The sequence below is a fragment of the Falco punctatus genome, assembly GCF_963210335.1.
Source record: "Falco punctatus genome assembly, chromosome: 10".
Lineage (NCBI taxonomy): Eukaryota > Metazoa > Chordata > Aves > Falconiformes > Falconidae > Falco > Falco punctatus.
The window spans coordinates 10,281,559-10,302,269 of NC_137590.1; the positions used below are offsets into that span (position 1 = coordinate 10,281,559).

At 44.7% G+C, this 20,711-nt stretch overlaps 1 protein-coding gene across 1 annotated transcript; it reads left to right on the plus strand.

The window, feature by feature from the left end:
* Positions 1-529: 529 nt before the first annotated feature.
* On the plus strand, positions 530-20,710 carry CASS4 (Cas scaffold protein family member 4; the record flags this gene model as incomplete). The annotated part of the gene is made up of 5 exons (XM_080405897.1): positions 530-6,371; positions 13,783-14,211; positions 17,391-17,495; positions 18,357-18,506; positions 20,303-20,710. Coding segments are annotated over exons 1-5 (1,320 nt in total), but the record flags the coding sequence as incomplete, so codon positions are not given.
* Between the last annotated feature and the right edge of the window lies 1 nt (position 20,711).

The window sequence follows — 20,711 nt, forward strand, 5'->3', positions numbered from 1 at the left end:
AGAAACTGTTGGCTTTCAAATCCTGAATTAATATGGTTCTAGCAGCATTATTTCTATCAAGCATTGTGCAGCCCCTTGTGGTACGTAGTAGTCTTGTATTCATCACACTTCTAAAAGAGGAAATACAGGAACATGCAGCAAAACAGAAGGGTGAGACTTCTGACTGCGGTTAATTGCGACAAGTTGGTGACAGACAGATCAAGGAAAATTCCACTTGTGGACAGAGTCTTTTGCTCACTTTTAGACGCCAATAGGGGGTTTCTGTTTTGCGTTCTGTTTTCTAGAATTTTATCTTGTCACAGAAATCATCTTTCATGAGAAGCTTTTTCTTCAAATTCACAAATGCTTTTAGGGGTAGAGCTGTCACACACTTTGTGGAGATGTAGTTCCTAACACTGGGTGACTGTGCAAAGCTGAAGTCTCTTCATCCTGCTGTAATTATCTGCACTACTCAAAGTGACGCTGCTGGCAAATGGCAACAATGGACAAAACCATAAGAATCAACAGAACCACAAAGGTATGTCTGTTTTTTTGAGTACTGCATATAAACAATTAAGAAAAAAGGGTGCTGGAGTAAGGTTTGGTGTTTGAAGTCAGCATGATGCTTGGTGATGTCGGAAATGTTTGGTGTTCTCATCCTGAGGTGGACAGAAGGCTCTCTACGATGCTCACGGACCTAACGTCTCCCTGCGCTTTTTCTTGTGATAAAACTATTAATCTGAAGAAATGTCTTCTTGAGGAAGACTCTGAATAAAGCAGGATTCCCAAGCAGCGCATACCTGTGAACATAGCTTCAAGGTTGCGCCTGTTTTACTGCTACCCTGTAGCAACATTAGAGACACGGTTATTTTGTCAGAGACTTGCAGTAACAGTGCGGGTGACCTGTTGCATGATAGATAATTAATTTCCCTACATTACACACAACACAGAAGAAATTGTGAAGTACTGTGTTTATTTTGAAGGACTGGAACTTGTTTATAAGGTTTTTTACATTTATTTGTGTATTCATATTGCATCTAGTATGATTTTATATTTATACATAGATAAAATACCCTGCTGCAGCTATAAGGGTTAGAAAACGCTGAATCTTGACTCAAAGTCAGTGCCTTGATTGTCCTACTACTGTCTGCAAGTCTAATGAGAAGTGTAATGGAATTATTATTTTCATCCTCAATTATGATCTCAGTGTTTACTGTAAATAAACTGCCTCCTGGAAATTTGATACAAAATATAGTGTAGGGGAAAAAGCTTGGTACTACCTCGGTGAGTCACTTTTTGCACTCAAAATTTTCCATTGAGGCATATAAAGATAAGAGGACTATTTTTCATGTTAGGTCATCCAAAATTGATGCAGGACATGTTTCATTTCTATAGAAAGTTTCAATTTCTAGGCATGATATTTTCTGTTTTCTCAAATGGATTGCCAATGGCTAAATAAATGTAATGGTAGCAAGCAGATTTCCTGTTCTACTGGGCGGTCTTTAGACACAGATATAGCACACCCAGTCAAGTTCAGCTGAGCAACAACTGAAAAAGTCAAATTTATTTCTGCTATATAATTTATGAACTGTTTATAAGGTTCTTAATACCCTGGCAGTACTGTTTATTATAACATTTGAATGTTAAACTTACTACGAAAATACTAATGATGTGTTTTTTCTACTATCTGGCCTTCTTGAAGCACCATGTGCCAACCATCAGTAGCTTTGCAATTATCACTGTGCCCCAACGATTCTACCTTCACGAGGCACACCATTTCTGAAAATTAATTCAGTATGTGAACGCAGCCAGAGAAATTATGTTACTTCTTTCTTGTTGTATATACACCTGTGACATAGTCTGTGCAGGAAATGTTGCACCTAATGGTGCAATTCAAAACACGGTCAGCATGACGGGCTGCACTTGGGAAATAGTTCTCGTACTGTTTGTCATTGTCTGTGCTGTTGCCAAAGGAGAAAAAGGAGTGTTTTTTAAACACACATTAAGTTGATCTGAAGCTTTTCTCTCCTTCCAGAATGCCCAGTTCACATATTCCCATCTTGTCCACAAACAAGCGCATGAAGAACAATGTCAGATTTGTTTTTGTGAGCTCCTCTGCACCTGGGGGTGTGCGCACCTACAGCCCGGTGGCTTTAGGGTGCCCGCTGTCACCCCAGCCTCCACCTCACACGCCTGAGAGCAAATAACATGTTGCAAAATGGGATTTGCCAGAGCTAATACATTAAGCAAGGAGTTACTTAAATAGCCAAGGGGAAATACTGGAGAGAATGGTGAAGTCTCCACTCTCCTGGGCCTCAGACAATCAGTTTGGGGCTATTCCCAGGGATGCAGTCCGGTGGAAGTGCACTCAGTGCCCAGCTTTCCTGGGAAAGTCTTAGAGGTAAAACTTTAGTTCTGTCATGGACAAAACAGTCTTGACTGTGGTGGGCTGACCCTGGCTGGTGGCCCCGCGCCCCCCAGCCGCTCTGTCCCTGCCCCCCTCAGCCCGGCAGGGACAGAACATACAGCGACAGGCCCGTGGGTCGGGGTCAGGGCAGGGAGAGCTCTCAGCCATCACTGTCACGGGCAAAACGGGCTCCACTGGGGGAAATGAGTTTAACTTACTGCCGATCAAATCAGAGTAGGATAATGAGAAATAAAAACAAAATCTTAAAAGACCTTCCTCCCATCCTTCCCTTCTTGGGCTTAACTTCACTTCGGATTTTCCCTCCCCACCAGCAGCACAGGGGCTGGGGACAGGGCTGGGGTCAGTCCCTCACAGCTGTCCCTGCGGCTCCTTCCCCCTCACAGGGAGGGCTCCCACACCGCCCTGCCCCAGCGCGGGGTCCCTCCCACGGGAGACGGTCCTGCAGACAGTCCTCCGCAGGCTGCCCCAGCGGGAGCCCTTCCCACGGGCTGCGGTTCCTCGCACGCTGCCCCACGCGGGTCCCTCCGTGGGCCCTGCCGGGAGCTGCCCCAGCGCGGGTCCCACGGGTCACGGCTCCTTTGGGCACCCCCTGCCCTGGCGTGGGGCCCTCCCCGGGCTGTGGGGGGGGATCTGCTCCCCCGTGGGCTCCGTGGGCTGGGGGCACAGCCTGCCCTGCCAGGGGCTTCACCACGGGCTGCCGGGGAACGGCTGCTCCGGTGCCTGGAGCCCCCCCGCCTCTGTCCTCGCTGACCTGGGGGCTGCAGGGCTGCTGCTCTCACACCGCCTCAGCCCTCTCTTCTGCTGCAATTTTGTGTTGCACAGATATTTTTTTCCCCCTTAAATCCATCATCCCAGCGGCGCTGCCACCGTGGCCGATGGGCTCAGCCGTGGCCAGTGACAGGTCCAGCTGGGAGCCGGCTGGCACGGGCTCCACCGGGCGTGGGGGAAGCTTCTGGCACCTTCTCACAGAAGCCACCCCTGCAGCCCCCCCGCTACCAAAACCTCTCCATACAAACCCACTACACTGATCCAGGGAATTTTCACATGATGTAATTTATTGCCAGTTAACACAAACTTCTAATCACTGATTTGGGTGATTGAGAAAGAATAAGCTGTGAACAATTAAGCAAGCGCCTAAGTGAGCATGTGTTCTCCCCCTTTCCCATCCCAGCTTGCCTTATTTCTGTGTGGGGTACACCCAGTCTGCCCCAGTTCCTTCAAGGAGGTGGTGGTGGTGCAGAGGCATGGGGCTGGGGAAAAGGTCTCTGGCTGCTGCTCCGTGACTGTTGCCCCTTTTCCTCCGCTCCTCCACACTCCTGCCCCTGCTCTGGTGTGGGACACCCCGCAGCCACAGTCCCTTGGGGGTGTCCCTGCCCCAGCACGGGTCACCGGCTGTCTGGGGGGGATGCCCCTGCCCCAGCATGGTGGGGATCCTGCCTGGGATTAATTCAAGAGAATATTTAATTGTATTTGGAAGTAGTTTTGTGGCCACAAATTTTGGCTTTGTTACTTGTATTTCTGGACCGTTTCAAATGCTGGTAGCACCTGAAAAATTCCAGGGTCGTAAGTGAATGGCTGCTCTCTATCTCCTGTGTGGAGTGTTCATACTAGTAAAACTGCTGGTTGTAATGAAAAAAGGGAAAGGGAACCCCAAAAAACATTCAAATGAGCTGCTTTGTGCCAGGATTTCTCTCTCATTTGGATAACTGCGTTAGCTGTGTGTCTGCTCCTAGCCCCAGCTCAGAGGTGTAGATTTTGTTGAGAAAGCATTTTCAATTCAGTATTTTCTACTCAAGATGCATTGTTTTTTGTTACGTGATTGTGGGTTTGGGAGCGAGTGTCAAATTTCATCTTGAAGCTACTGTGAAAAGAGGAAGGAAAATACTTTTACCAGAGAAAAGTACAAAGGCAGAACCAGTAAAACTTTGCAAACCCCAGGATATTCATGAGTACAAAGCAGTAAAACCTGTGCATTTGCATAAGCATAACCTGGGCAGAGCTGTTTACTGAGCAAATAGCAACTATTATTTAATGATATTAAAGATTTTTTTTTTAATAATCAAAGAAATAAAACCCTTCAGCTGCAGTTAATGTTTAGCTTTCCCTCTCAGGGTTTCTGCCTCCGAAGAGTAAGATTATTTTGCAGGGATTTCTGTAACAGCAAAGGGGATCTATTCAATTTTCTAAGGACCCAAACATGACAATTTCTAAGTATATTAAGTTAAAAAAAAAACAGGGGTAAACAATGATGCTGCAGAAACGCTTCAAAATCCAATCCATGCTGCTGGTTCAGCCCCGCTGCCCCACGTTTTCCTGCAGGGATACAGTTGCAAAGCAGAGACAAGGCATTTCCCCGGGGGTGTGCACGGGGAGGGACATCTGTGTGTCCTGCACCTGGTCCTCATTAGCATCAGCAGCTGCAGGCCAATTGCACCCTGGAGATAATTTAGCTATGTAATTAGCTCCCTTGGTTCCCAATTGCTGCTCTTCTCGGGCTCCCAGTGAGTGCAGTAGGAAGTGGAAGGGGGCTGAGCGTTTGCTCTCCAGGCTTCCAGCCAGACCCTCCAGTGCTCCTGCCTAATCTGCCGGACTGGGCTTAGAGAGAACTCATCCTCCTCCTTCTTTGGTGATGGAGTAACTGGGAAATAGGAGACAACAAAATGAAGGTCAACGTAAGTATTAGATTATTTATATTGCAGTTAATTGAATGGCTTTGCATCTTTTGTAGTGGGAGCATGAACAGTGTAGAGCCTGTGTCTGTCAGGATCCCTTTTCACTGCATGCTCTTGATCTTATTTGCACATTACTAGCAGAGCATATGGTCTTAATTTTTAAAATACGATCCAAGTTAAGCTGAAAAAAATGCTTTATCAAGAATACCAGTATGGTTAAGAAGGGTAAGGTTTTGTATATGCCTTGTTAAAAAGTTACCATGAATGACCCTGGCTGGCCAGGAGGATTCCCTGTGTTCCCCATTTTCTTGGAAATAATGAGTTTAAATGACTAATACTTGAGCTTGCATTTTATCAGAAAAAAATGATAATTTTTGCACTGACTACTAGAAAATGAGTAATGGAGATGTTCTAACAAACTGAATCACTCTTTGAAGAAAACTCATTGAAGTTACTTGACATGTGAGCCTGGGAAAGCCTGTGCACTCTAGGTTAGCAATTGACCATGTCCTGCAGTGCTCTTTGCAAAGAGAACTGAAGCTCGAAAGAGGAAAGGAGTGGTGGCAACGTTTGTTTTTAGGAAATACTGCTCTGGGAGGAGGAGGGAATACATGGATGGAACAAATCCATTTTATAGTCATATGCTGATGTTTTTGCCCAGACTTCCAGCACAGTGCTCCTGCGGACACCCAGCATCAGCTTGCTTTGTGCTAAGCAGAGTTTCTTTGGCTGTGGAACTGACCCTTTCAGCCTGGCGATGCAGCTGATGGCTGGCAGCTGCGATGCGGGGCAGGGGCTGCACGGTCCCCATGTGCCCTGTGTTAATGACAGGGAAGGGGCAACGTACAGCTGCTGCACGGGAGCGGGGGTGTGTGCTGGTGGCTAGGGCAGGTGAAAAGCCATCTGCTGCTTTTCCCAGAGAAATATTAAAATTACGGATAAATACAACTTAGTGCAAAAGGGCACTCTTAAAGAAGAACTGGCGTTTCTGGGCATATAAGTGCAATGGGAGAGCTGGAGGAAGCTGCCGTGTTTGGGCGTTGTGCTGTTGCTACTGATTCATTATGAATCAGAGAACACTCACCCCTGAGCCTCAACCCCCTCGGCTGCTGTCATTCTGCCACTTCCAGGGAATCTGCAGAAACCCCACCACAGGTCAGACAGGGTGCAAGGACAGCATCCTGGTCACGCTTGTGCACCCAGGAGGAAGAATTCACTGCAGTGCCTGCAAACGAGAAATCTGCAATTTGCTCCTGACAACCTCTCCCAAGAATTTTTCGCCTGTTCCCCAGGTAGGCAGGACCCTGCCCTAACAAGTCTCTGTGAAGCATCTATTGCTTAGCAGGCAGAGGGAGAAAACTTGTACTCGACAGAACTTTGTGTCCTTAAATCCATGTTTGGAAAGTAACATTGTAGTAAAAAGTAATTAAGATATTAAAAGGTTTAGAAAAGTCAAAAAGTAATTTGGTGCACATGGGCAAAAACTTTTAGCTAGAAGGAGGAACCAAAGCCCAGCATACATACATACGTATTCAGTTTTATAAACATCAGGAAATGGCAGTTTATTTTTCCCTGAACTTGGGCACGAGACCACACATGCCAAAATGCTGTGAATGGGAATGAAATCCTGACTGCACTGAAAACGGGGCAGGGGGTGGAGTGTCTGTTGGTTGTAACACAGCTGGAATTTGATTAACCACATTGGTGGAGAAAAGAGAGTTTGGGGAAAATTAACAGAACAGCTTGTAATTCCCACCTCTGTGGCGCTCTTATTGTGAAGCTGCTCAGCTTCTAAGTGGCTCTGCCTGAATTTTTAAACTGGTTGGTTTTTATCAAAAACTGATTTGATCATCCAGAATTTAAAACCTGCTGATTAGCAGCGGGTTCTACCCTCTAAGAATCAATTAACTGTTGAATAGGCAATCAAAGCAACTGCTGACATTAATTCCTTGTTGAAGCTCGTGCGAAAAGATCTGAAACTTCTGTATGACCAGAACACTTATTTTCCAAAATATGCAAACAAAACACAAAATACAGTAGAAGGACCTTCCACAATTCACAGAAAATGTTGCTCAGGAAGTGGGATGTGCAAGCCCCATGGCCAGGAGAAAGGATCATGCATGTAGAGAAAGATGTGAGTGTTTAAGGTAAATTCTTTGTTGTTTTGTGGATGTTGTTGGTGTAAACTTGGTCTACAATTAACTGAACTGGGTAAAATTTAAATTGATTCAACTTGGCCTACTATTTAAGAGGGGACTTCCCTGGGAAGTGTGTTCCCAGCTAACAGGGCAATGGAGAATGTTTATTTCTTCAGCTTTGTTCAGAGGTGAAGAGATTAACTGGAAACAGTTCTATAAACATGTCAGAGGGTGCCACTGATGCATGAACATAACTGTTCAGCGAGTACAACCCACTGCCTTTATCTTCCATCTCCTTAAATATTTTAAGTCCCCTTTTCCTGCAGTAAAAGTGCTTACAGATAATATTGTGTAAAACACAGCTGAAAAATATTTATCTGCATCATATCTCTTGTTTTTATATTATTTCAGTAGTTGTTTTAAGAAGTAAACTTAAGAGAGTAGATGAAAAATATTTTTTTAATTTGAAATGCTTTAAGTACTACAGTACCTATGTATCACCTGAAACAGTATGTAGTAGTGACTTGATGTTTCCAAATACAAACTGAGTGGGAAATGGGGGTGTTGAGAAAATACTTTGGCTGACTTGCAAGCAAGATGCTCAAATTATCACTTGATAACCTTGATGGATTTTTCTAGTGATATTTGTGTATATTTTATAAGGACTTTTTTCTTTTTCCTGTTACATAGTACTATAGGCTGAAGGTAGGGATTGGGATGGGGGAGATGGGGGTTTTTACAACGGGGAGAGTTGCCTTAGCACAGATGTCAGTCTGTGTGAGTACTTCCATTCTGAAGTTACACAATTTTGCATTATAGAATTGTACAATTCTGAGTTTTACTGACTCTTAGTTAAAAGTTTCCACTCTCTTCATTAATAAACATGAGTTAACAGCTTTCATTCTGAAGACTCCCAAGGGCTGGTAGGTTTTACAGTAGGAGCACTGCTGGATAGGGACACACAAACAATAAAGATGTTAAAAGTCAGTTTGTATGGGGAGTTACTGTTTTAACGTCTGATCTACGCTCCAATAAAAGGAGACACACAAGAACTTTTTTTCACACCTCAGTTAACTGAGCCTGCGTTACCAGAGGTCTTACACTGTAAACCCGTTCAGTGCGGTGGGCTCGCTGGATGTGCCTAATTGGCATCGCTCTAACGTGGCCGCAGGCTCTGCAGGGGAGAACGGTGTCTGGGGCAGAGGTTGCAAAGGACACGGGCTCTGCTTTCTGGGTCTGTGCTCTGTCATCATCTCGTTAAAGTCTGCTCAGTGAGAGAAGAGTAACAGTGCTGTCTGCCGAGGTGCTTTCTCATGGGGTGATGAACGGGCTTTTAAGATGTTCTTTGTCTTAGGAGATTTTTTTTCAGGGCTGCTGACAGGGAAGAAGGAACAAATGTCAAAGAAGGAAAAATGCTTTGATCTCATCTGTGTTGCTTTACTACTTATTACATGTTGGTTAGTGTAAGGACACATTAATGAAACCACATAAAATAACAACGAACTATATGCAGCTGGCCCTAGATGGCATTTTATGGATGATGGTGTTAGACAGCCAGTTTCCGCTCCGCTGGTAATAAAGAAAAAATGCAGTTCCCATTAGCCCCAAAGCACAGCTTCCTCCTAGCTAAGCATCCCGTAAGGTCTCTGTGATCCTGGGAATGCAGTGCTTGTTTATAGTCAACGGCAGGTCAGAGATGCTTCTGCTTACATGACAGTAAGGGGCTGCCACAGTGATTCCTTACGTCTGTCCTAGATAGCTGACAGCGTCGATGGGGCCCAATTCCTGACAGGCAGCTCCCCATTATGTGAGCCAGAGCCTGTACCACAAATAACCTCACTCCACATAACTGGAGACAGACTTGTCAGACCACAGCTATCCGCGCTGTCAGATCGGGCACTTGCCTGCCGTAAACCTCCTGTAACTTCTGTTTATAAAATTGCTCCTGCTGTTGTTGTGATCACAAAATCAATTGGCTGGGATGAGTTCTCTTAAACATGTCTCCAAAAAAATGAGATTTCTTTGGAAAGCAAATGGGAACAGATTTGGCATCCAGTGGCTTGTCAGTAACTCTAGTTCGTAATGTGAGCAGATGGAGCCCGTGGGATGCTGAGCTGCGGAGCTGGTGGGGGGCTGGATTCCAGTAAGGGACAGGGCACAAACAGGAGATTTGGTGGTTCCTTACCCAGCCTCACGGTGCTTTGGCTTACCCAGCATGGCCGTACCCTCCTCCTGGGAGTACTGCTTAGAGGTTTTGTTTCAGTGGAACATGGACATAAGCAATCCGGCTTTCATAACTGACGCAGCTCAGTGGCTCCAGCAGGTTTTTTTCTAGTGCTATGGGATTCAGTATCGCCTCCAACTTCACTAGGAAGTTGGCTAACCTGTAGCTAGCTCTTTGCTGCCAGAACTACAGCACTTTCCAGTACTAAAGCTAGCTAGTTTTATGTATATCCTATAAAAAGCTAAACACATCAGCACCTGTGATGCTAGACACTGCTGTTTGTTCCAGTTTGTTTTATGAGTATTAGGCTGATATTCAACATCTGCTTCAGCATCCTGTGCTAATGCTTGTTGAATCAACAGCTGGGACTCCTAAAAACTATATAGAGCTTAAATGAACAGTACTGCCTACATTCCTTTGGTGATAACGCTGCAGAAAAGAAATGCTTCATGGTCTATTCCGCAGCAGCCTGGGTGCAGTCAGGTCCTGAGAGGCTGGGTGAGAAACCAGAACGCTTGGAAAAGAAACAAGAAACAGGGGGGACTTACTAGTCCTGTAAATAAAGGCAGACCTGCTTGACCTGTGGTTTTTATATCTTGTTTTTGTGGAGATTAGAATGCAGCCAAAATTATTTACTTCAGTGGTGTGGTGCTGCTTGTGTTGCTTTTGCAATGTACTGCTGCAACGTTCTGCTAGGCTGTGGGCACTGAAAATACACAGAAGACTCTTTCTTTTCACGGAAGATGTTGGTGTGGGTTTTTTGTTTTGTCTTAGTGGTTTGGATTATTTTGTTGTTGTTGTTGCTTTGCATCCTCATATCGCACTGCAACAAGAAGCTGTCTTTTGAAAGAGTTTTCTATGGGACATTCCTGTAGCTTGCTAGGTATAAATTACTAATATACTCTGTGTTACCCTCTCTGGAGAACTTGTAAAAGGTAGAAACTAGTTCCAAGACAACAGGATAACAAATCTTCATTAAAATGTCTTCCTAAGCTTCTACCATTTTTAAAATGCACTGAAAAATGTCACTAGGGGCTGTAGGCCAGTTGGATACTAATGCCTGTCACTGTCACCTGGAATTGTATCTGTACCAGTGGCTGGCTTATCAAACCAGTGATGGGCTGGTATTCCTGGAAGAAAATAATGAAAAATTGAATTCTGTTGTGCACTTAGCAGTGCTGAAACTGAGAGTGGATGGAAAATATTTGCTCTCCAATTCTGTAGTATGGACCATGTGTCCTGAAACTTGAAATGTAATTGTAGTGTTGCTTTAGATGGAAGAACCTTTTGCTTTTTTTTTTTTTTTGTTTTGTTTTGTTTTTCCTTCCTCCTCCCTGCCGCCCCTGCTATTTGAGAGCTCCACTTACTTGCAGAGGTCTCAGTCTTCCAATTTATTCATGTTCTGTAGTCTCTAAGTGGGGGCTTGTGTCCATCACTTCTCTATTTAAGGTCTTAAATTTTCCAGTTCCAGCCTTATGGATAGGATATGAGATGATCTATTAACAGATTTGTTGTTCAAGCTAGGTCAGGTTTCCCAAAGTGTCCTATGATTATGGTTTTTTTAAATTTTAATCCCCTGGTTGGCTTGCAATTGAGATGATTTCAAACACTCCTGGGTATTTGCATTGCCTACAGATGTGACCCCACATGCCCTGATTTGAGCCCCACAGATCGGAGACCAGCTTTCAAAACGTGAACCACCGTGTTCTGCTTTCAATCGGTCCCTCGCTGTGGGCTGCCTGCCCTTGGATGTTTGCACGGCTTTATTGGCAAAGCCAAAGGAATGTGTGCTGGGCTTCGAGCAGAGACCCCTCTGTTGAAAAGGTTTGTGACTTTCATGGTGTGAGTTTAAAAATCTAACTTTTCATTCAGTGTGGGTGTCCCTAACATACTCATTTGACCCTGCCGAGCGAAATGTTCGTTTTGACAACCCTTCTGTGGGGTAGCTTAGCTGTTGAACAGAACTGACCCCTCTCTGTTGCTGTCACTGACCTGGTTGTTTCACGTGTTTTGCAGCAATGCAGACCTAGCAATGTCTAGGCAGATTGATGAGAGAATAGCAGGAATGATTTATCCTGCTAATACCTGCTGCAGTCCTGTGTGATGTTGCTGAATGGGAAGAGTATCTCCTCACCCTGCATAACTTAGGTTGTAGTCTGCAGTTACTATTTGCAGAAATTCTCACTGAGTGTACAGGCCAAATTCTGTCTTAGTGAAAATCGGTGTACTTTAAAACAGACAAGACTTGAAAATAGACTTGTAGTTTCATATGTCAGTTGATTAAAGAATTGGGTCCAATGGTGTGTTTAGTATGTTACTTCCACAAGAAAGACTTAGCTGGGGAAATATTGATGTTTAGACACCTTCTAAAACCATACTGTGAACCAAATTTTCCTCTTGTTTGTGTTGGTGCAACTAGGAAGGACAGGTTTGTTTAATGCAATCGGAGGGGGCTCAGTTCCTGACTCCAGGCTTCCTGGCTCTGCCACCAGTTTCCTGCGTGCACCCGGCCAGGGCTCAGCATGCCTCGGCCACCTCTGCGAAAGGGGGGGACCTGCTACCCTGCCTGGCCTCTTCAGGCCTGAAAAAGTCTTTCAGCGTCTGTACAGCATCCAACAAGGCAACTAGAAGCATTGCTGATGAATAATAGGAAAAGCTCCCATCTTCAAGGCAAGACTGTTTTAATCGGGCTAGGACAGGAGGTAAATGGGACTGTTGTCCATTGCTGGCAGCTGCTGATGGCCAAGCCCGTGTATCATAGAAAGGCCATTGTTTGTGGCCACCCCAGCCAAGAAATGCGTGCTGCTGACAACAGGCTGTTTGCATCAGCTGAGCTGACAAATTGGTTTTCTACTGCTGCAACTTCAAGCCAGCTGTTGCTTTACAGCAAATGCTCTGGGCAAAAATACAAGGCATCATGTTTCCTATTTGGGTGCTATCTCTTTGGACATTACTTGTACTTTCTGATAAGGAACTAATGCTGAAGCACAGCAGTGTCCCACTGAGTGGGAAGCAGTCTCGTTTTAGAGCTGAAAGTAAATGGTATCTTGCACTGAAAAACACTGTGTCTACGGCTCTTTCTACCCTTTGCACAAACGCCTTGGGTGACTAAAGCTACCTGCTGATGCTACTCCTCATTCTTTTAACTGTCATCTTGTAATGAGTAAGAAAATACCCAAAATAAATATGCTAAAAATAAAATGTGGTGATCTACTTGCCAGAAATGTACGGGCTCAGGCTCAGTGTCTATAGATAAAATGCCCTGTGGTGAAGAAGGTGGGAAATACCCATATTTGCCATCTCGCAGATTTTTGTGGTCTTGGGGAAAGTCACTCTATTCTTCCTTGGATTCCCATCTAAGAAAAAATTACGTTAAGAGCACTCTATAAAGATGCTGCAAGTTATACTGGAGATGGTATTGATATACACGTAGTGTCTGTGTGGTGGAAAGAAACACAGACACTGTTTCGGGTGTGCTTACCTGAAGATAAGCTCACAAATGCACTGGCCTACTGTGAAGATTTAGCTATTTGATGTCACTGTGTGCATAATTAGATTTTTCCTTGAGCTAATGTGTCACATAAATCATTAGCCTGGGATGTTCTGGATCAGTAGGATCCAAGTCTGCAGTCTGGGGTGGGCATGGACACAGCCAGCTGGAGTCTGGGTCTTCACAAGTACCGCAGCCCACTGCCGCTCTTCAGTGGTATTTCTGCCACTGGTGTTACCAGTGGGCACGTATTAACTCCCTCAGCATTGATGCTACTGAGAGGTCTGCCTTCGTAAGGCTCTGAAGAAAGAATAAGCTTAAAGGAAAATAAGCAATGGGAGGAGTGCTAGCTTATGGTTTGGGTTTGTTGGGGTGTCTTTTTTTGTCTCCAGGTAAGAAATAATTTGCTTTTTATGTGCGGTTGAAGTCCCCAGATAAAGTGGGGAGCAGACAGGAAGGCATAAGTTGGTTATTTTTGGATGGTTGATGCATTTCCTCTGCAGCTTCTGACAAAGAATTTGCAGAATGACAATGGAAAAAACACCTATTTATCATACAGAGATGTTAATAAATAATGTCTAAGTAATGAGCGTTAGCAGTGCTCTTGAAGAAATTTGTGGGTAAAGGTGATGAAGAAATACATGGTAGTATTACCATCTACTTCTTTACTGCACTGAACAGAGACGCAGGCTGCAGACATTTAACTCTGCAACCAGCGCTCTGAGAAATGTTGTTTAATGTGAAAATGGGCGGACTTGAATTAATCTGAAATTAAAGTGGAGATAAAACCCAAACTAATTAACACTTCTGTTGGCGTAACAGTGCAATGTCGGTGTTTTTTCTCTCTCCAGAATACTTTGGCGAAGGCACTATATGACAACAAGGCAGAGTGCTCAGATGAGCTGGCCTTCCGCAAAGGAGACATCCTGACGGTGCTGGACCAGAACGTCATCGGCAGCGAGGGCTGGTGGAAATGCTCCCTCCATGGCAGGCAGGGCCTGGCCCCCGCAAACCGCCTCCAGCTCCTCGCCACTTCTCGGGCAGCCCTCCTGCCTCCTTCCACCCAGGGTGACTCCGCAGAGGCACCGGTGGGCCAGCAAAACATCTACCAGGTTCCCTCCACTCCCAAGCCTACTGTGTTGTCCTCTACCTATGAGAAGATGGAGGGGTGGGTTAAATCTCCAGCTAGGGTCTCTACCCTGCCTGCCCAAGGAATATATCAGGTACCAGCCTTGGCTGCACAGCTGCTCAGTGAAAGGACCCAAAGCTCGACAAGCCAGGTAAGAATATAAGCAGCTATAAAAGTAACAAATGTTAGTATTAAAACGGTCATTGGGAGCAGGAAAATAATAAAGGCTATTGGCCTGGGCATGTCAGTGGAATTTGCAGCAAAGCTGTTCAAATAAATGGTGTTTAGGAAACTGCCATCAATTCTGCTACAGTTTGTAGCATTATGTGAGAAATGCTGTTATAGGCAACATACGACTTTCTATATTCTGTAGTCCCTCACTTTTTATGACATTTTAAAGCAGCTGTAAAATAGGGCAGGAAGTAAAGAATATACCATTTGTTTGGAAGAATCTAGAAATTATTTCCAAACCTACCCCAAAGTTAAAATAACAAGACACAGAGCCCTTTCCTCTGATAGTCTGCAGCATGTGTCCATCCAGAGTCCTCTGGGCACACGTGGGGTCTCTGCATCCATCTGTACAGTAACATGATTCATGTTATTAATGAATTAATAATAAATAATTAAAAAAACCCTCAGTCTTTGCTGTGTGATAATTGCTGTCTTTAGTCCAGTTTCTACTATTCCCAGGCTCTCGGCAAGCTCAGAGCGCTGCTGCCTCTCTCTCCTGCTACTCCAGGTAGTCACTACACTTGCATGAAGTATCAGCGCCTACTTTAGACCTGCTGGAGGACACAGAAGTTTGGTTGTGTGGCCAGAATCAATGTCTCTCCCAGCCTGTTTTTGCTGCTGCCAAGAAAGCACCCAGGGTGCATGGGATAAGAGCAGCCACCAGTCCCCCCAGTTACAGAGACCAGTTGCAAACCTGGCTTTCCACCGCTTCATTGCCACTGCTTGCTGGGGCCTCCCTCTTTCTCCTTGCTCCTTGTGTTTGGCATTCAAATGAAACATGGATGTGGAAGGTGTAATATGACTAAATGTTGCATCGAGTATCTTAACATCAGAAGCTTGTGGTTTTTTTCAGTGTGAAGTGAATGGGATCTCTTGTGTAATGAAAGGTAAATAGAGCGGGTGGGGAGGGAGTTCAGGTGCAAGTTTTTGTTCAGTCCCATGAGTTCTTCAGTCCTAGCTGGCTCTTTATTCCATGTATGAAAATCATGTTAGAAATGTTAATTGAATAAAGAAAAGATCACCTCTGAACTATATAGCCTTTTAGATCGATTTAATGATCACCTGATTTATGGAGCTCAGCCGGGCACCTTTCCTCCCACTGTGCGGAAAGGCAAGGTGTGGGATCTGAGGTGCTGGTTCCTTCTGTGTGACAAATGGGCGCTGGAAAGCAGACTGACTTGGTGTGTCGCTGGTGACTGAAACCTAATTTTCAGCACTGCAGCTGCACGTCCAGCCTTTGCATACAATTACTGTAACTGCAAGCTCAAACTAATAGCTACAAATGACCCTTTTGCATTTGATGTGATCTGATTTCTTCACATTCCTAACCCTAAAGAAGCCATTTGCAAATTGAATGCAAGATTTTGGTACAGATTTTCCATGTTTTGCCATCAAATCAGGCTGAAAATGTTACTTACTGTTCTTTATCTGAATGACTGGCCCAGCAGAAGAGCTCCTTGGCTAGTCCTGTCATGAGTCTCTACACCTAAGCATCATTTACTCTAACAAAGAGGGGGGGGGGGAAATGTCCTAGCCTACTACTATTATTTAAAAGTTCAGGTTTGCCTGAGCTGCCTCTTGCACAGCATCACAGCTGTTCCCACACCAGCTGTACCACAGTGGTCCTGAGCCATGCGCAGATGTGCAGGGTGGCTCCAGTGTGAACCGCCTGTGCCAGTGCAGAATGAGCCGCGGCGCTCCAGACCGCCCCATGTAGATCCTATGGGACAACTGGCAAAGTTTCTGGCATACTCAGCTGTCCTCTGAGCAGCTGGGTAAAGCCACCGTAAGTCTTTGAGGGAACTGGTTGAAAGCAATAAAACAAAATCCATCGAAGCCTGTGTGCTTTCACCTTAGAGGAAAGCCGCGTCACTTCTGCCTAATGCACCGGGCACCCTCGTGTTTTACTGTGACTGAAAGTACTTTTAAAAAATAGCAAGATGTGACATTCAGTGAGTTTCCTCTGTGCTGTATGCTGAGTAAAGTTTGTCCATCTGAAAACAGACCTGAGCTAAGGATGGTTTTCTTGATACCGCTTTTACCCTGTCTGCTCAGGCAAGTCTCTTTTATGCCTCTGTTTGCGCTACGAGCTATCCTGCATGCAGAGCGCCGAGGGGATTCCTGTTCGCTCCTCATTCCCTTTCTTCAGACGAGAGCTAAGCTTTCACAAAGATGAAGTAGGCGCTTGTAAAGCTAGCGTCTTGTTCCTCTGCCATGTTTCCACTAAATTTAGTTGCTACAATACTTATATGATGGAGAACGCTACCTCCAATTTAAAATAATTTACTCTGATGTCTCATCTCCAGCAGTGCTTCTGTGGGTCAGCAGTTTGCAGTAATCCTTTCTAGCTAGGCTAAACCTGTGCTGAACAAACAAAATTCAATGTTTTGGGGGTTGATTTAAAAAAAAAAAAAAAAGAAAAGCCCTTTCCCAGCGTTTGTATTTTGGCACCTTAACTAATTGTCCTGCAGATCTGGTCATGGCTCTTCAGATTTGTTTCAAGCAAACAGGAGAATTAGCCTGTAATTGAGTACTGACTAATGATGTAATTCCCATATCAGGCTGTTTGTGGAGCTGGACAGGGCATCAGTGTGACTCTGTTTACTCCTTCCGAGTGAGACTTTCATAACTACAGAATAATGCACCTCAGCCTGTACCTTTTTGATGCTTTTACTCTCACTGAATAACTTGACCTAATGGCCTTCTGGGTCTGGAGAAGTAGAAATTCCCCTACATTCTTTTTTGAGTGGTTCTGCTTTTTGGGTAGTCTAAAGATTTAAGCGATAACTGAAGCTGGATTTTCTATAGATGTTTTTGCTCCCTCGGTTAGTAAGGCAGATTGTCTTTGATTTGTCTGTGCCAATTCTTATCTGAAATAAAGCAGAAATGCTGGTAAAGGAGAATTATGGGGAAAAAATTACCATGCCTACTTGTAAGGTCAGTTCCTGTCTCTCACCATCAGTGAAGAGCTGAAAGGTTTTTAATCACTGAAGGGTGATTACTCTAATGGTGGCCTATTCAACTGATTTTTTTTCAAAGGTATCCTGAGCTCACTGCTCACTACAGCTTTCTCATTATTGTTTTTTCTCCTCCTCTAAGCATCTGTTTACTCTGCCAAGAGCTTGCCGGGCTTCAGTCCCAAATATCAGGAGTGAAGTGTACGATGTTCCGTCCACACAGCACCGGGAGTCCTTACCCACACAGGTGAGTCCTGCCACAGTGTCGTGTCTGTGTCCCACAGCTGGGACCCTGTAGGATGTCAGAATAGATTTTGAGGTGTGTTTCCCTGTTTGTTTTTTGTAAAATTTGGCAGAAAATCATCTATTTTTAGGGAAGTTCAAAACCTAAAGCAGTTCTCCTTTAAATCTGTTAATGTTCAGAGAAATGTGTCTTAAATCCAATGTGTGTCTGAGATAAATTCAGAGATAAAAAACTTTGGGTTTTACCATTACTGAGTTCCAGGGTGCAGATGAATTCTTAGTATCAGAGTGTCAAACTCTCTGCCTTGGTTTATCCATCAGGAAATGTGCTTTCTCTCGCTGTCATTTGATCGGGAAGATAGCAAGATGTTTACAGAAGAGTCATTAGTGTGTGTACAGAAAAGTAACTAAATGTCACCCACACCACCTACCTCCCGGGCAAGAAAATGTAAGGGATTATTAGATTATGTAACATGATGCACTCAGGGTAAGGGCAACAAGGGACGGGAGCGTGTCGGCGGAGCCTGCCCGTGTGGCAGCACCAGGGTGCAGGGCTGAGCCCGCTCCAATTCATTCATTATCAAGCTACCCACGAGCTTCTTGCATTACCCGCTTTGTGTCAGTGGGGCAGGCCCTGCTCAGACCCAAAGTCAGGTGTGAGGTGGCGGCCGCCTTGTGCCCGCCACCCTCCCGCGCAGCACTGCCCAAAGGCCCTCCAGCAGCTCCCTGAAGGTTCAGTGTGACTCTTGCTGACCGAACTAGGAGCTACAGAGTACATGACCCAAGTCTTTGATTCCACCAAAGTCTTCAGTGGGGTCTTAAACAATTGAAGCTAACCTTTTTTTTTTTTTTTGCCTTTGACTAGAGTGGTGCCACTCTGCCCAGTGCATGCAAGGGCTCTGTGCTGGTCAGATCCACCGAGTGTTTCCAAGAAGAGCAGAAGCAACTTTACAACGTCCCATCCAGCCCAGAAAAGGCAGGAGCTGGTGTCCAGAAAGGCTCTCCAGTAGGCAATGTAAGTAAGACTTGTTGGACACGAGAATAATCTGTGTTATTACTGTGACATTGGGTACATACGCTGAACCTCCCTCAAGAAGATCATGGGGATAAGACCAGCACATCTTCAGTGCAGTACTTTGTCCTTCACATTAAAGAGACAAATACTACCTGGCTCCTGGACAGTCAGGGTTCCTACCAGGACTAGGACTACCACTGAGTGTGCATTTGCTTTTTAGACTGCAGACAACCTTAGCTTCTTTTTATGACAGTGTGAAAAGCAAATTCAATACCTGACATTCTTGAATGTCTGTTTGTAATATTTAAGCAGATAAAAACTAGCTGTCCTCATTCCATGCAGCACTCTCCTGTCACCTTTTTTGGGAGCGGAGCACACCTGGCTTTGGTGTGTGTGTGTGTCAGGCTTCCCATCTCTTCCCCACTCTTCGACAAGTACCATCCTTGAAGAAAGAGCTGATCTGAAGTTTCACGACAAAGAACATGCCTCAATGGAAACTATTAGTTGAGTGCCAAATATTTCAGGTTTCCTGAACAGTTTTAGGATCCAGGAGAATTTTGACAGGTTCCTTATCACCTACGTCCAGGGCTGAGGTGCAGGATCTCCGGGCAGCTCATCCCAGCACAGGAAATCTGAGGCTTCCTGATTCTGTGGGTTAAGGAGAAGTGCTGTAGTTTCTTGGCTGCCCCACGACGAGAAGCCAGTCTGGCACAGAACCTGTTCAGCAGTGACAGCGGGACTGGTGCTACCCAGAACTAGGGCGCTGGCATATGAGCAATTGCTCATTGAAGCTGGCATTCCTGACGTCTTCATGGCTGTTAGCAATTGTACCGACCAGCTGCAACAGCCTGAGAACAGGTTTCCTTTCAGAGACATGGCTTATTGTTGCTTCCAAAATCAAATTTTCCTAGAATTCTTTGTTCATGGGCAATTTGGAAAATTCTGGCTTTGAGCTAAAATACCTTTGTCTGGGCTCTCCTTCTCACGCACATTTTCTGCAAATGGGGAAGCCTGACCTGGCCAGTTCTTGCTAAAATTTTTATCACATGGTGGTACCCTCAGTTGTTTCTTGTTGCTGCATGCTCCTACAGTTCCCTACACAGCCTCATGCCTGTGCTTTATGCTTGTAAGGCATCCAGGTACAATCTCTCCTGAAGCACCTATTAGCATTAGACTGGATTTTCTTACACAAGAAGTTGTCCTGCAGTCGCGTTTTTCAGCTTGGGCTTCAGCTGTACACACACATACTTCTAGGCATTGGGCAAGATTCATTATGCAAACCTGTATGAAGTGAAAATTTAAACTCATTGCAGTTATTTGAGAACAGTCAGTGGTGTCAGTGATTTTTTATTTTTTTTTTGTCAGGGTATGCATATGAATGGGGGTGGGGATACTGGAAGATCAAGTGTTTTCTTATGCAGAGGCTAATAAAATCTTCATCTGTAAAATGGAGTGCTTAATGTTGCGTACTAATAAACTGGCATTTCATTTTTGTAGCCATTCCAGAAAACTATGAGTTTCCTACTCCAAAGCAGCCAAGGAAGAGCCTACAGATTTCACTGGCTTGGGGACACTGCTGTATCATTTGATCACCTGTACTCAAAATGTTTTAACCTTCATATGTGCAGCCCGTGCATTTTAGAAAAAATAAAATAAAATTATGGGCTAGCCTTTTTATGGTGCAGTTCCATTGACATTACTGGAGTTGCATACATTTATGTGCTCTGAGAATTCAGTTTTGTTTCTCATCTCTCATTTAAAAACACCATTTAAAAATCCTGTGTGCTCTGTTGCAGTTATATGATGTCCCTCCCAAAAGAGAAACTGATATTTCAGAAAATGAATCTCGGAAAAAGTGCTGGGGCCATTACAATACCTTGCCAAACCCTCGAAAGTCAGAATGGATTTATGATATTCCAGTATCACCTGAAAAAACAGGGTTAAAACAAAACCCTTCTGGCCATTCCTTGGAGAACCAGGTGCTGTACGATATACCACCAGCCAGGTACAAGGCGCTACCAACTAATACTGAAGCTAAAGTTGTAAATCCACAAATATATGATATTCCACCAACACAACGGAAATTAACATTTCCAGATATCCATCTTTATGACATTCCATCTTCACGGGACATGCTCCTTTTGCCACAAAATGGTAGCTGTGATGTACCCCCAAGTCTTCTGGCTCCAAAACCTAAGAATCAGA